This window comes from Dendrobates tinctorius, unplaced genomic scaffold (genome assembly GCF_039654945.1).
Source record: "Dendrobates tinctorius isolate UK_male_01 unplaced genomic scaffold, ASM3965494v1 ptg000032l, whole genome shotgun sequence".
Taxonomy (NCBI): Eukaryota; Metazoa; Chordata; class Amphibia; order Anura; family Dendrobatidae; genus Dendrobates; species Dendrobates tinctorius.
In genome coordinates, this window is record NW_027361700.1 from 12,700,452 (window position 1) to 12,715,744 (window position 15,293).

Here is a 15,293-nt window from a genome sequence, read left to right on the forward strand (position 1 = left end):
TTGCACCTTTCTTTCCAAGATCTGCTGCTGGCATCTCAACAAAATGAACCCAAATAGGGTCTCTCTTACGACCTGCTGCCATGGCTCACACAGATCACTTATGAAGTTTGATTGTTACTACAGCCTGAGCCAAGCACTGCTGATGTTACTACAGCCTGAGCCAAGTACTGCTGACTATCCAACAAGTTTGGGCATGTCAACTGAATGCAGGGAAAAAGAAACTAAACCAAAACTGAAACCAAGCTAGAAGTGTGGAATTAAAGGGGCAGTATGAACAAAATGTGGAGGCTATTAATAGTTTATACAATTAAGACATGCTGCTTTTAAACACCTACCTATTGCCATATAGTAAAACAAAAAAGATTTTTACTTACTTTGGGGTCCCCCCCTCACCCTGGCGTTAGATCGTTGCCCCTAGTTTCGTCCGTGTAACTATGGGCGCACATGCACACTGCTCTCACTTCTCATTTTAATCGTGATTTATATTAAAAAAAAACCTTTTGATTTAAATCAGTGATTTAAATCATGATTAAAATCATGATTTAAATCGATCCGATTTAAATAGAAAAAAATCTTTTGATTTAAATCGTGATTTAAATCATGATTTAAATCGGCGTGATTTAAATCAATCCACCCTGATAGTTTTAACTTCAATGATGCAGCAGGAAAAAGAAAAGCCCAGAGTTCAAAGGTTCATGTTTTGGACGGCTTACTTGGTGGCAAGTCCGAATCTCATTATGTTTATTTTGGGGGAGTCGTGGGGGGGGGGGGCAGAATCAAGAGGAAACCTTGATGGAATAATGAACATGTGTCCAAAATATGATATGATCCCAGCCTACATCCTATACCTGTAAGTGATGCTTTTCAGCCTCTGATCTTTCTAGAGCTTGTTTTAACTCTTCCCTTTCTGCAAGAGACTTTTTCTCTTTTTCTTCGCACCTATAGAAGATAAGATGGAAGAATCATTATGCCATCTGGTCAGACTTATGGTGCATTTAGAGGTCTTTAGCCAATCATTTTCCAGCCCGTCTACACGTGCTGACGAACAATGATGGAGACAGAACAATCACTAATACGAACGTTCAGCTCTCATATAGTATCATGTTACTGATGGCCCATTCTCTGTATACACGCGCCGTTGTGCTGTCAATAACAATGTTTTTTGCTGATGTCTTGCTGATGATTAGGGTAGTCCTTAAAGAGGCAATTATCATGGACGAGTGTTCATGCAAACACATTTATTGATTACTCAGCTTCAGGAAATACTAATGATAATAATTTAACGAACATGAATACATGCAGTGATAAGTTTTTAAGGTTGATAGTAGACACATGTCCATCAAGTTCAACCTATATTCTAACATGCTGATCTAGACTAGAGGAAGGCAAAAAAACCATAAGGCAGATGCTAATTGCTCCCATATTAGGGGAAAAATTCCTTCCTGTTCCACATACGGCAAGTAGATTAGTTCCCTGGATCAACGTCCCATCACAGAATCAAGTGCCCATAACCTGTAATATTATATATTTCAAGAAAGGTATCCAGACTCCTCTTGATGGAGGTCAATACTGATAGTACAATTGAATAGAATCAGATCTATGGGGTAAACAGAGGTTGTACCTTAGCCCTGGTGGCTGTGGGGGCAGATGCTTCACTACCACCTAAAAGGTTCAGTATTCTAAAATATAACAGTAATATATATATATATATATATATATATATATATATATATATATACACAGGGCCGGCGTCAGCACCTGGGGCCCTGAGCGGGGGGCCACTCGCTGTCGGGGACACCGTAGTGCTATGGGGACCTAGTGCCTGTGCCAGTGCTCTGACTGTGAGCGCTCATCCACAGTGACGGAGGTTGCACTCTACATATGCGCTGCTGCACACAGATCCCAGGACAACATCCAGGCATCTTGTCTCATTGAGGTGTCATTACACAAGGCGGAATATAGAACCGTTCTCTTAACCAGTTCTGATGAAGGTCCAATCTGGGACCGAAAACGTTTAACATGCTGTAATTGTCACCTGGATGTTAAAAAATGGAATCCTTTACTACAAAAAAAAATTGTTTTGAGTGCCAAGTTTTCTCTCTGCGGATAAGACGGGCTGGAAACCCTACTTGAGCACCAATATTTCATACTGTATGAGTGCCGTGTTTATCTATATTGTGACGTTGAGGTCGAGGGCGCGATGACGTCAGTATTGTGCGCCCTCTGCCTGAATAGTCACAGCGCAGAGAGCCGAAGACGTCGAGGAGCCTGGAGCAGAGCAACAGCTAGCGATGAGAGGTGAGTATTTCATTTTTTTATTTATTTTTTTTATATTACCGTTTGGAGCAGTATATGGGGGCCAATTATATGTGGAGCATCTTATGGGGCCAATTGTATATGGGGCCAATTACATAAGGAGCAGTATATGAGGCCAATTACATATGGAGCAGTATATGAGGTCAATTACATATGGAGCAGTATATGAGGCCAATTTTACTGTATATGGAGCAGTACATGTGGCCATTACATATGGAGCAGCTTATGGGGCCAATTACATATGGAACATTTTATGGGGCCAATTATATATGGAGCATTATATGGGGCCCATTCTGTTCAGAGAATATATGGGGCCCATCATATACTGTATGGAGCATTAACCCTAAAGTTGCTAAGATCTCCTTTATGTATATGCAAAAAATGTCGAGAAGCAGCAGACAAACTGCGTGTAGTAGTGTGACCTACGTCATATACGTGCTCGGAAATACGGCGTCTCAAGGTACGTGAAGTATTTCCCACATACTGAATATTACAATCCACGCATGTTATGACATAGATCACACCAGTAGAACCACAGTTCAAAAAAGATTTTATTTTAAATTCCTTTCCAATCTTCTGTTAATGGAAAGGAATTTAAAATAAAATCTTTTTTGAACTGTGGTTCTACTGGTGTGATCTATGTCATAACATGCGTGGATTGTAATATTCAGTATGTGGGAAATACTTCACGTACCTTGAGACGCCGTATTTCCAAGCACGTATATGACGTAGGTCACACTACTACACGCAGTTTGTCTGCTGCTTCTCGACATTTTTTGCATATACATAAAGGAGATCTTAGCAACTTTAGGGTTAATGCCATAGAGAAGGTGCAGACAAAGAGGATAGGTGGAAATGTATTAATAAATCATTACGCCGAGAGGCAAAATGGATGTTATTGTTACAAAGCAGGGTTCCAACGGGTATGAACATTAGGAGTGAGATTTTGAGTGTTTTGTAAGTGTGATTGTGACTTACTACCTCCCATTAGTCAGCTGGCTATGTTTAGTCTTGATTGTTCCTTGACTTCCTATGTTTCCCTTTAAAAGCATGTGTTCAGATGTATTATGTGTTGTCTTAGAATAAGGACTGGTTTTTTGTCCGAAACGCGTCCAACTACACGTCCTGATGCGTCTCTTATCATGATGGAGAATCTTATGATTTTTTTAAATATTGGAATAAAGGAATAAAAAAATTTTTTAATCTAATTACTGATCTGGATGCTGGAATTTTTTCCATATTACGCTTTGCTGCAGAGGGATCCTGTTTCCACATTCCGTGCACCGATCGGACTTATAGCTGTCTTCTTTGGGGTGAGCTGAAAAAATTTTCTTTTTTTACCTTATTGTATGGAGCATTATATGGGGCCCATTATAATGTATGGAACAATACATGGGGCCCATTATACTGTATAGAACACTATATGGAGCACTATGTGGTGCCCATAATACTGTATGAAGGATTATACTGTCTGATTTCTGAGCTATTGGTATTACTCATGTAATGTAAGAAGTACTCTAAGTGAAATCTTTGGCGTTATACTACACCTATATTTCTCTCCTGTATCTCTGTGCATCATGAATTGTTTTAGGTGTTAAAGGGGCCCACTGAAATTGTTTCGCCAGGGGCCCACAAAACCTGGACCTGGCCCTGTATATATGGTACATCAAGGATTGTTTTCCTTCTTCAGTGGGACAGTACTATAAATTAGATGAGGAGTCTTTATTCATTTGATTTAAGTCCACAAATGTTACAAAATCACCCCTGGCAAATGTTAGAGAAATTATAGAAAGCCTCATATTCCACATATACATACAGCTTCAGCTGGGACTCTAGCTTTAGCTTTTCCTCTTCAGCGATCTTTATGTCAATTTGCAGATTCTGTAAATATAAGAAATTTATGAGAACTTGCAAGAAATCTTACTGTGGGCCACACACAATGGATTATATATAATATATATATATATATATATATACAGTGTATATATATGTATATATATATATATATATACGGCTAAAAAAATAAAGGGAACACTTAAACAACACAATGTACTAGGATGTGTTCCCTTTATATTTTGAGCAGTATGTATTCAATAGGAAACAAAACACTACAAACAGTATTTGGTCCAGATCTATCTAAAGCAATACAAATTTTTATTGACAATAAACAGGCATATATAGAGAGACAAGACAGTCATAGCAATACAATAGGCAATCAATTAATGGCCCGGAGCCCAATAAAACTGACAAACCAGCAACCAATGGATTAAATGTAAACAACACTCAGGCCCTTAGCAAGGGAAATAAATTAGTGCAAATTAGAAGTACTAGGTAATCCATGCTAAGAATGGTCAATCCCATAATATATTGCACTTAGCCCTAAAGGGCCTGTCACACTAAGCGATATCGCTAGCAATATCGCTATAACTTGTGACGTTATAGCGATATTGCTAGCGACATCGCTGTGTCTGATACTTACCTCCGACCCGCTCCCCCGCTGGTTATCTCTGATCGCGCGAGAACGTTCAGGACCGCTTCTCGTCGTCAGCTTCCTGCGGAGAGACGAGCGTGGAGCCAGGCGGGAGGACGCAGGATCGCCTAGTGTGACAGGTAAGTAGCGACCCCCGTCCCCAGTGATGTCGCTGGTGAGATCTGCCTGTGTGGCAGCTCACTAGCGACCACTTAGCGATGTACCAGCGATCCTGACCGCTGACCGCGTCATATCGCTGGTCGGGATCGCTGGTACATCGCTAAGTGTGACAGTACCTTAACAGTGTGAATCTATGGTGCCGTGGCGGTGGATATAACCCCCACTGGTGCCTAGCCCAGTGTAATATGCTGTAATCTGTAAATGCGGTATATAGTAGATAGGGCAATAGACATCACCACAGGACCAACGCTTACACAGTGACATGTGCAGTGTAATTTAAGCAGAGAAACACCAGTACTGAATGTTGTATATATATTGCACAAACACCCATTAGAAAAGGGAGGGAAATACCAACATGTGAACATACCCATCATGTCCTGGTGCAGAGAGGAGCTGGTTTGCCCTATCTACTATATACCGCATTTACAGATTACAGCATATTACACTGGGCTAGGCACAAGTGGGGGTTATATCCACCGCCGCAGCACCATAGAGTCACACTGTTAGGGCTAAGTGCAATATATTATGGGATTGACATACATACATACATAGCCTGCTTATGGGGAGTTCATTATACTTTATAGATTCTGCCTATGGCGAGTGCATTATACTATATAGAGTCTGCCTATGGGGAGTGCATTATACTGTATAGCGTCTGCCTATGGGGAGTGCATTATACTATATAGAGTCTGCCTTCTTCCTAGGGGGTGCATTATACTATATAGAGTCTGCCTATGGAGAGTGCATTATACTATATAGAGTCTTCCTATGGAGAATGCATTATACTATATAGAGTCTGCCTATGGGGAGTGCATTATACTATATAGAGTCTGCCTATGGGGTGTGCACTATACTATATAGAGTCTGCCTATGGGGGGTGCATTATACTATATAGTCTTCCTATGGAGAATGCATTATACTATATAGAGTCTGCCTATGGGGAGTGCATTATACAATATAGAGTCTGCCTATGGGGTGTGCACTATACTATATAGAGTCTGCCTATGGGGGGTGCATTATACTATATAGAGTCTTCCTATGGAGAATGCATTATACTATATAGAGTCTGCCTATGGGGAGTGCATTATACTATATAGAGTCTGCCTATGGGGTGTGCACTATACTATATAGAGTCTGCCTATGGGGGGTGCATTATACTATATAGCATCTGCCTATGGGGGTTGCATTATACTATATAGAGTCTGGCTATGGAGGGTGCATTGTACTATATAGGGTCTGCCTATGGGGAGTCCATTATACTATATATAGTCTGACTATGGGGGGTTCACTATACTACATAGAGTCTGCCTATGGGGGGTGCATTATACTATAGTGTCTGCCTATGGGGGTTACATTATACTATATAGAGTCTGCCTATGGAGGGTGCATTATACTATATAGGGTGTGCCTATGGGGAGTGCATTATACTATATAGGATCTGCCTATGGGAAGTGCATTATATTATATAGGGTCTGCCTACATGGGTGCTTAATACTATAGAGACCCATGGGGGTGATTTATACTATATAAAGTCTGCCTATTGGGAGTGCATTATACTGTATGGAGGCCTATAGTGAATGCATTATACTATATAGAGTCTGCCTATGGGAAGTGCATTATACTGTCTGGAGGCCTATGAAGAGTGCATTATACTGTATGGTTGCCTATGGGGAGTGCATTATACTGTATGGTGGCCTATGGGGATTGCATTATGCTATATAGTGTCTGCCAATGGGAAGTGCATTATACTATATAGAGTCTTCCTATTGGGATTGCATTATACTATATATAGTCTGCCTATGGGGGTGCATTATACTATATAAAGTCTGCCTATGGGGTTGCATTATACTATATAGAGTCTGCCTATGGAGAGTGCAGTATACTATAGAGGTTTATGGGGGTGCTTTATACTATAAATAGGCATATGGGGAGTGGATTATACTATATATAGAGGCCTATGAGGAGTGCATTATGCTATATTGAGGACTATCTGGTGCATTATACTATGTTAAGGCTATATAGGGGGCCATCATACAGTGTGGGAGATAATATTGGGTTTTTGTACAGTGTGGGGGCCATCGTAGAGTGCTGGAGCCATCAAGCAGTTTGGGGGCTACTAAGATGTCAGTATACTGTGTGTGGGGGCACGATTCAGTGAGGGGGCATTATATGATGTATAAGAGAGCATCATACTGTGTAGAGTGGAGCTATACAGGTGGAGGCTTGGGACAATGTGGGCACTTGCACAGGGCATTACTATATCCTTGATCTAGAGGGTTGTTTTACCATCTAGAGGGCACACAGAACCACACAGTAGGTGCAGTAATAGAGACACCAATGGCAGCAGCTACTCAACATTGGGGTATCAGCAGGATAAGGAGTTTGTGCAGGTTAGGGATAGATGTGGATGGTGTCTGAAATGTGAAAAGTCAGATGTGTCATTATTGTAATTTGTGCAGCCAAGTCCTGGCTGGAGAAGTTGTCAGGTCGGTCTGGGACAGATGGAAAAGACTGAAAAAGTGAACGACTCCACCAGGAATAACGTCAGCTGTAAGTGACCATCTGTAACTGTACTGTAATCCATTGTATGTCCTGCAGGACTGGTATCTACCACTATATGGTCACCATATGGTGGTAATATCAGTGTTGGTCTTAGTATAGAAAGTATTTTTTAGTAACAGCGTGGTCATCTATTGAGGTTTTCCTATACCTACAATTAGGGTGCGCCACCATAGTTGTAATCAGGGTTAATTGGTTAGGGCCCCACTCAGAAGTGTAGCCCCTCCCCCCCCCCAAAAAAAAAAAAAAACCCTAGCTATGACACTGCTCACAACTTTCAGAAGCACTTCACAAGAAAATACAATTTAACTATGTAAATGTAAAATAATTTAGACATTTGTTTTGTCTTGTTTTTTTGCTCTAACCTCAGAGTGCTTCTTATCGTCTTTAATTCTCTCCATTGTTTTCTCCATCTCCTTGAAGTCTGAGAGCAATTTCTCCTCTTGGCTCCTTTGCCTGCAACGATAGATAAGATTGTATACTGGGATTGCACATCCATCTCATGTAATGTGTTGCATCATACAAGGCAGCATATCCTTATACACAGCAGGTCTCTGGTACAGTTACATCTGTATTGCCATTCATTTGTTGGCGAGCTGTGCACATCTACACACTAAATACATGACAATCGGTGCACACTTACATCTGCAATTCAATGTTCAGTGACTGAATGGTTTTGTTCATAGTGTCAATTTCACCTTCATGATTCTTGGCATGGATTGTCAGCTCCTTTAATATATAAAGCAATAATTAATGATGTTTCCAAGAAGCTAAATATATTATTGAGTGTAATTTTCTTAGAAAAACATTATTACTGAATTACATTATTTTGAAAAAAATCACCCCACCGCCCTTAGCAAATCTTCACAATTTGCATGTGACAGGTGTAATAATGTAAAGGATAAATCTTGTTAACGGTGTAATTAATACAAAATATATTTAAAAAAAAATCAGACATTGCTTTTCAGCCATGATTCCACAGAATTTTTAAAAACATAACACTCATGAAATAGGCCTGGACAGAAATGATGGTACCCCTGAAAATAATGTGACAAAAGGAACATGTTAAAGGCGTTGTCCGGGCTTTTCACATAATCTCAGTACATATCAGGGCTGCAGAATTATGACAATAAGTAATTTACTTTCTGTCACTAGTTGTAACCTCCTACTCTACTCCAAACATGCCCTCTATAGCAACAACCCCACCCTCCATAGCTACAGGCCCTCCTCGTCCACATGAAGAAGCCCTTATCACACAGTAACAAATCCTCCCCCTCTAGCAGCCTCACTGCAGAGAGCAGACCACCCAGCTGCTCCTCCCCCAGACACACATCGTCCTGTATTCTGGGACAGGCTGCTCCCATCAGTATTTGTATTATTAGAGACACAATGTTCACACATACACTGCACCAAATCTGCTGCTGTGTGAAGACATCAGTGACACAGAGCTGTCTCATTCACACAGCAGAAGCTTTGTCACACAACAGATTACATCAGTGACTGCCATCCCCTGTGCAGATTAGAAGCTGCAGACCCCCATCACTGGCCATCACACAGTCTGTTCTCACTGCTGCCAGCAGCCTGGGACAGTGAGGGAAGGAATTACTGATAATGAGTTATGTATTGTAATCATGGAGTGGCCCAGAATACAGGACGATTTTCCCTCCTCACTGGTTTCACTTTCCATAGATCACTGTTCAGCGTATGTCTGGGAAGGAGCACATGCTCTCTGCCGTGAGGCTGCTAGAGGGGGAGGATTTGTTACTGTGTGATGAGGGCTTCTTCATGTGGACGGGGAGGGCCTGTAGCTATGGAGGGTGGGGTTCTTGCTATAGAGGGCATGTTTGGAGTAGAGTAGGAGGTTATGACTAGTTCTCATTTCAATGCCATAACACACACCCCCTTGGACGTTCTGTTCAGAATATCTAGAAAACCGTGCAAACTAGTGACAGAAAGTAAATTACTTATTGTCATAATTCTGCAGCCCAGATATGTACTGAGATTATGTGAAAAGCCCGGACAACCCCTTTAAAGGTGTGTCCACTAATTAGTATCACAGGTGTCTACAATCTTGGAATCAGTGAGTGGGCCTGTATAGAGGGCTACAGATACTCACTGTGCTGTTTGGTGACATGGTGAGCATCACACTCAACATGGACTAGAGGAAGCGAAGGAAAGAGTTGCCTCAGGAGATTAGAAAGAAAATTATAAACAAACATGTTAAAGGTAAAAGTTATAAGACCATCTCCAAGCAGCTAGATGTTTCTGTGACTACAGTTGCACATTTTATTCAGAAATGTAAACTCCATGGGACTGTATCGAACCTCACTGGACGTGGCCGCAGGAGGAAAATTGATGACAAATCAAAGAGAAGGATAATACGAATGGTAACGAAATAGCCCAGAAAAACTTCTAAACAGATTAAAGGTGAACTTCAAGCTCAAGGAACATCAGTGTCAGATCGCACCATCCGTCGTTGTATGAGCCAAAGTGGGCTTCATGGGAGACGACCAAGGAGGACACCATTGTTGAAAAAAATCATAAAAAAACAGACTGGAATTTGCCAAACTACATGTTAACAAGCCATAAAGCTTCTGGGAGAATGTCCTATGGACAGATGAGACAAAAATTTGACTTTTTGGCAAGGCATATCAGCTCTATGTTCACAGATGGAAAAATGAAGCATATCAAGAAAACACTGTCCCTACTGTGAAAAATGGAGGAGACTCTGTTATGTTCTGGGGCTGCTTTGCTGCATCTGGCACAGGGTGTTTAGAATCTGTGCAGGGTATAATTAAATTTCAAGACTATCTAAGGGATTCTAGAGACAAATGTGCTGTCCAGTGTCAGAAAGCTTGGTCTCAGTCGCAGGTCATAGGTCTTGCAACAAGATAATGACCCAAAACACACAGCTAAAAACATCCAAGAATGGCTAAGAGGAAAACATTGGACTATTCTGAAGTGGCCTAATATGAGCCCTGACCTAAATCCTATTGAGCATCTTTGGAAAGAGCTGAAACATGCCGTCTGGAAAAGGCAACCTTCAAACACGAGACAACTGGAGCAGTTTGCTCTTGAGGAGTGGGCCAAAATACCTGTCGAGGGGTGCAGAAGTCTCATTGACAGTTACAGGAATCGTTTGATTGCAGTGATTGCCTCAAAAGGTAGTGCAACACAATATTAAGTTAAGGGTACCATCATTTCTGTCCAGGCCTATTTCATGAGTTTTATTTTTTACAAAATTCTGTGGAAGAATGGTTGAAAAGCAATGTCTGACTTTCATTTGTTCATTTTCATAGATTTTTGATTTATTATTACTTTTGTTAGATTCAAGCTATTTCTGTCACCATTGTGGGTTTTTATGTGATTAACCGAGGGGTATCAACAGTTTTGACCACACGTGTAAGACATTTAGGCAAAGTTCACACATTAAAGATTTGCATGCAGTAAATTTGAGCATACTACAGTCCAAAGAAGTATGTGAGATTTCAGCAAACGTCATCTGCACATTACGGATATTTTTTAATCCGCAGTTCATTTTTTTGTCCGGATTTAACACGGATTTAACCTTTCACAGTACAAAATGTGAAATCTCTGCCAAATCCACAACTAAGAAGCCACATGTAATATATGGGGATTTTGCAGCAATAAAGTTGCAGATACACTGCAGTAAAATCAGCACAAAATATGCAAAGTGTGGACTTTGAAAGATGGAACATAAACTCAATATGTTTTGGATTACAGGTCAAAGTCTACAAACCATATAATCCAGTTACATTATCTCGTCTTGATTTCCATTTCTTGTTATACTGCCCAACCCCAGTTACACAATAAACATTACATTTGTCTGGCAAATCGACGGCATGGCACATCTGTAAAATGCATAGACAGACTATTATTTACAATAAGAACTGTGTAATACTTAATTTCACCTGCAGAGGTGCTACAGGGAAATGAAACCCTTGCTTTTAGGTTATTTTACAGAAAACTACTGATTGTTAGCAATCCCAGCAGCAGAACACTGTATGCTGAGATTATGGTTGGGGGAGCACTCCGGGGCAAATATAGGTTCTCCGGCACCCAGGACGTAAAATCAGTTTGACGTTCCATCCTTTACACAACTTAAGCGTTTTAAGCAGCCGTCATACAAATTACAGTCATGTGTTTTGACTAACTGCTCTTCCTAATTGTCTCAATGTCTAGTGAAATACTACAACCTCTGCTTCATTGAGAAAAGCAGGAAGAGAAGCTAGTTGGCAAGTGACATGTATGAAAATCATGTAATGATCACTGGAACCAGCAAGCAGAGCAGAATCTTGACAGTGAGTATATTAAACACTGTTGGGATTTGGCATGCTTCAGTGCTACATTTTATAATTCAAGTTTGTAATAAATACAAATGTGGTCACCCTTAACCCCTTAACTTGTCAAACGGTACAGTACTTTAGTAACATACAAATGTATCACATTGTCTGACAAGTTATGGATTGTTACATGTGTACAGGATCAGAACCAATAACAGCACAGGACCTCCATCAGTACAGGGAGACATCACCAGAACCATTATCAGTACATTAATACATAAACAGTCCCCCTGTCAGCTGCGCCAGGGCAAATGTCCTGCCCGCACCCCTTAGATATGCCACTTGGAGCACTTTATAGGAAATTATGTATCAAGAGCCGACAACTCCTTTATTTACACTTTATATATGTATGGCACTGATATATGAAATGTTACCATATTTTCCTTTTCCAGCCTCTCTATTTTCTCTGTAGCACTCAGTAAATCGTCCTGGAGATTCTGGATCTTCCCAGCATGGGTCCGGTTTTCAACCTCCAGAGAGGATACTTGTCCTTGCAGAACCGCATTCTCCTCTGTCAGCTTCTCCACTATGTTCTATAAAAAAACAATATAAACTAATTTTAGGGTTGCATTTCTAGTGGACATCATAACTTATTGCAAAATTACGATTTGGATAAAAATGTGGCAAAGTTGAATCTTAGAAGAAACAATCCTATGGCCACATTCACCTCATAGGAAGTGGCAATTGTGATGCTGTGCGCTTGCTCTTGCCTTTACTGTCATATGTTTTAATTAAAACCAGAGCAAACGAGCTATAGTCCAAAATTCATGCTGATCAGGCCATGGCTACATGGAGACGTGACTGAAATTGCAGCGACACACTGCAACATTGGATCTAATGTTTTCCTATGGAGCTACACTATGACCTACCACAGAAACGCATACGTTTCCGAATGTGTTGGATACTCTGTTGCTAGTAGCAAATTGCATACGACACACTTGCCATTCACTTCAATGCAAGTTGCGCATGAAATGCGGCTTATCTGTATTATTTACACCAAAATCAGAGGACCAAAATAAATCGCAGATAAGTTGCACAAATGTTTTTGTCAGGTGACTTTTCAGAGAATTGTTATGGCGTGACATATATTGCTATATAGACCTACCCCTTAAAGGGATTTATTTAAGACTACAACAGAGAATCAACAATAGCCTTGTAGCAATGTTTTGACCAAAGCCATCTTTCAGTCAGGCAGGTTACATTGTGGATGCTGGAACATCTTGCTCATTGTTAAGATAAAATGGCACTGTATGCATGTTTTACCTTTTCTCTGGTAGCTTATTCTAAGCCTACAGAGGATATGAAAAGTCTACACACCTCTCTTAAAATGCCAGGTTTTTATCATGTAAAAAAAAAAAAAAAAATCACACTTTGAAGAATAATTTCAGAACTATTTCCACCTTCATTGTCACCCATAATTTGTACAATTCCATTGAAAAACAAAAATAAATAATTTTGTGGTGGAAAATAAAAATAACAAAACCAAAATAATGTGGTTGAATATTTAAAATGTAGGTGTTCTAGTTTCCTGATATTTTCTTAGTTGAACTTTACAGAAAAATCCATGGCCTGTAAACAGCTTACAACACACCAAAGGGATCTCATTGTTGAAAATTGTCAGTAGTTATCATGTACACATTTTTTTTTTTCAAACCATTAGATGTACCATGGAACACTGTAAAAATGATCATCAAGAAGTGGCTTAAATTTGGCATAACAGTGACACTACCTAGAACTGGATGTCCCTCAACAATTTACCATATATACTTGAGTATAAGCTGAGTTTTTCAGCACATGTTTTCATGCTGAAAACATCCCTCTCAGCTTACACCGTGTGCAGAATTATTAGGCAAGTTGTATTTGAGAGGATTCTTTTTATTATTGAATAACAACTATGTTCTCAATAAACGCAAAAGACTCATAGATATCAAAGCTTAATATTTTTGGAAGTTGGAGTGGGTTTTTTTTAGATTTGGCTATCTTAGGAGGATATCTGTTTGTGCAGGTAACTATTACAGTCCAGAATTATTAGGCAACTTAATAAAAATCAAATATATACCCATCTCACTTGTTTATTTTCACCACGTAACCCAATAGAGCAACACAAAATTTAGAAATAAACATTTCTGACATTCAAAAACAAAAAAAATCAGTGACAATATAGCTACCTTTCTTTACGATGACACTCAAAAGCCTTCCATCTATAGATTCTGTCAGTTGCTTGATCTGTTTACAATCAACATTGCGTGCAGCAGCCACCACAGCCTCCCTGACACTGTTCGGAGAGGTGTACTGTTTTCCCTCCCTGTAGATCTCACATTTTATGAGGGACCACAGGTTCTCTATGGGGTTCAGATCAGGTGAACAAGGGGGCCATGCCATTATTTTTTCTTCTTTTAGACCTTTACTGGCCAGCCACACTGTGGAGTATTTGGATGCATGTGATGGAGCATTGTCCTGCATGAAAATCATGTTTTTCTTGAACGATGCCGACTTCTTCCTGTACCACTCTTGAAGAAGGTGTCTTCCAGAAACTGCCAGTAGGTCTGGGAGTTGAGCTTCACTCCATCCTCAACCCGAAAAGGTCCCACAAGTTCATCTTTGATGATACCAGCCCATACCAGTACCCCACCTCCACCTTGCTGGCGTCTGAGTCAGAGTGGAGCTCTCTGGCCTTTACTGATCCAGCCTCGGGCCCATCCATCTGGCCAATCAAGAGTCGCTCTCATTTCATCAGTCCATAAAACCTTAGAAAAATCAGTCTTAAGATATTTCTTGGCCCAGTCTTGACGTTTTATCTTATGTTTCTTGTTGAAAGGTGGTCCTTTTCCAGCCTTCCTTACCTTGGCCATGTCCCTGAGTATGGCACACCTTGTGCTTTTTGATACTCCAGTAACGTTGCAGCTCTGAAATATGGCAAAACTGGTGGCAAATGGCATCTTGGCAGCTTCACGCTTGATTTTCCTCAATTCATGGGCAGTTATTTTGAGCCTTTTTTATCAACACGCTTCTTGCGACCCTGCTGGATATTGGACATGAAACGCTTGATTGTTCGGTGATCACGCTTCAAAAGTTTGGCAATTTCAAGACTGCTGCATCCCTCTGCAAGACATCTCACAATTTTTGACTTTTCAGAGTCCGTCAAATCTCTCTCCTGACCTCATTTTGCTAAAGGAAAGGAAGTTGCCTAATAATCAAGCACACCTTATATACGGTGTTGATGTCATTAGACCACACCCCTCCTCATTACAGGGATGCAAATCACCTGATTTACATAATTGGCAGTTGGCTTTCAAGCCTATACAACTTGGAAAATAAAAAGCACAAATATCCTGAAATAAAAAAAAATAAAGTAAAAAATAAACTGCAAATAATGCATAAAGGTAATGATAATAATAAGGGTA

At 40.3% G+C, this 15,293-nt stretch overlaps 1 protein-coding gene across 3 annotated transcripts in view; it reads right to left on the reverse strand.

Moving 5' to 3' along the window:
- Nucleotides 1-15,293, reverse strand: part of CALCOCO2 (calcium binding and coiled-coil domain 2) — a 104,121-nt gene that overhangs the window by 37,192 nt on the left and 51,636 nt on the right. For all 3 annotated transcript variants that reach the window (XM_073572403.1, XM_073572402.1, XM_073572401.1), the window contains exons 5-9: nucleotides 12,264-12,422; nucleotides 8,169-8,254; nucleotides 7,891-7,981; nucleotides 4,133-4,197; nucleotides 849-939 (exon numbers count right to left, since the gene is read on the reverse strand). In XM_073572403.1, coding sequence (XP_073428504.1) covers nucleotides 849-939; nucleotides 4,133-4,197; nucleotides 7,891-7,981; nucleotides 8,169-8,254; nucleotides 12,264-12,422 — 492 coding nt within the window. The remainder of the gene's footprint in view (nucleotides 1-848; nucleotides 940-4,132; nucleotides 4,198-7,890; nucleotides 7,982-8,168; nucleotides 8,255-12,263; nucleotides 12,423-15,293) is intronic.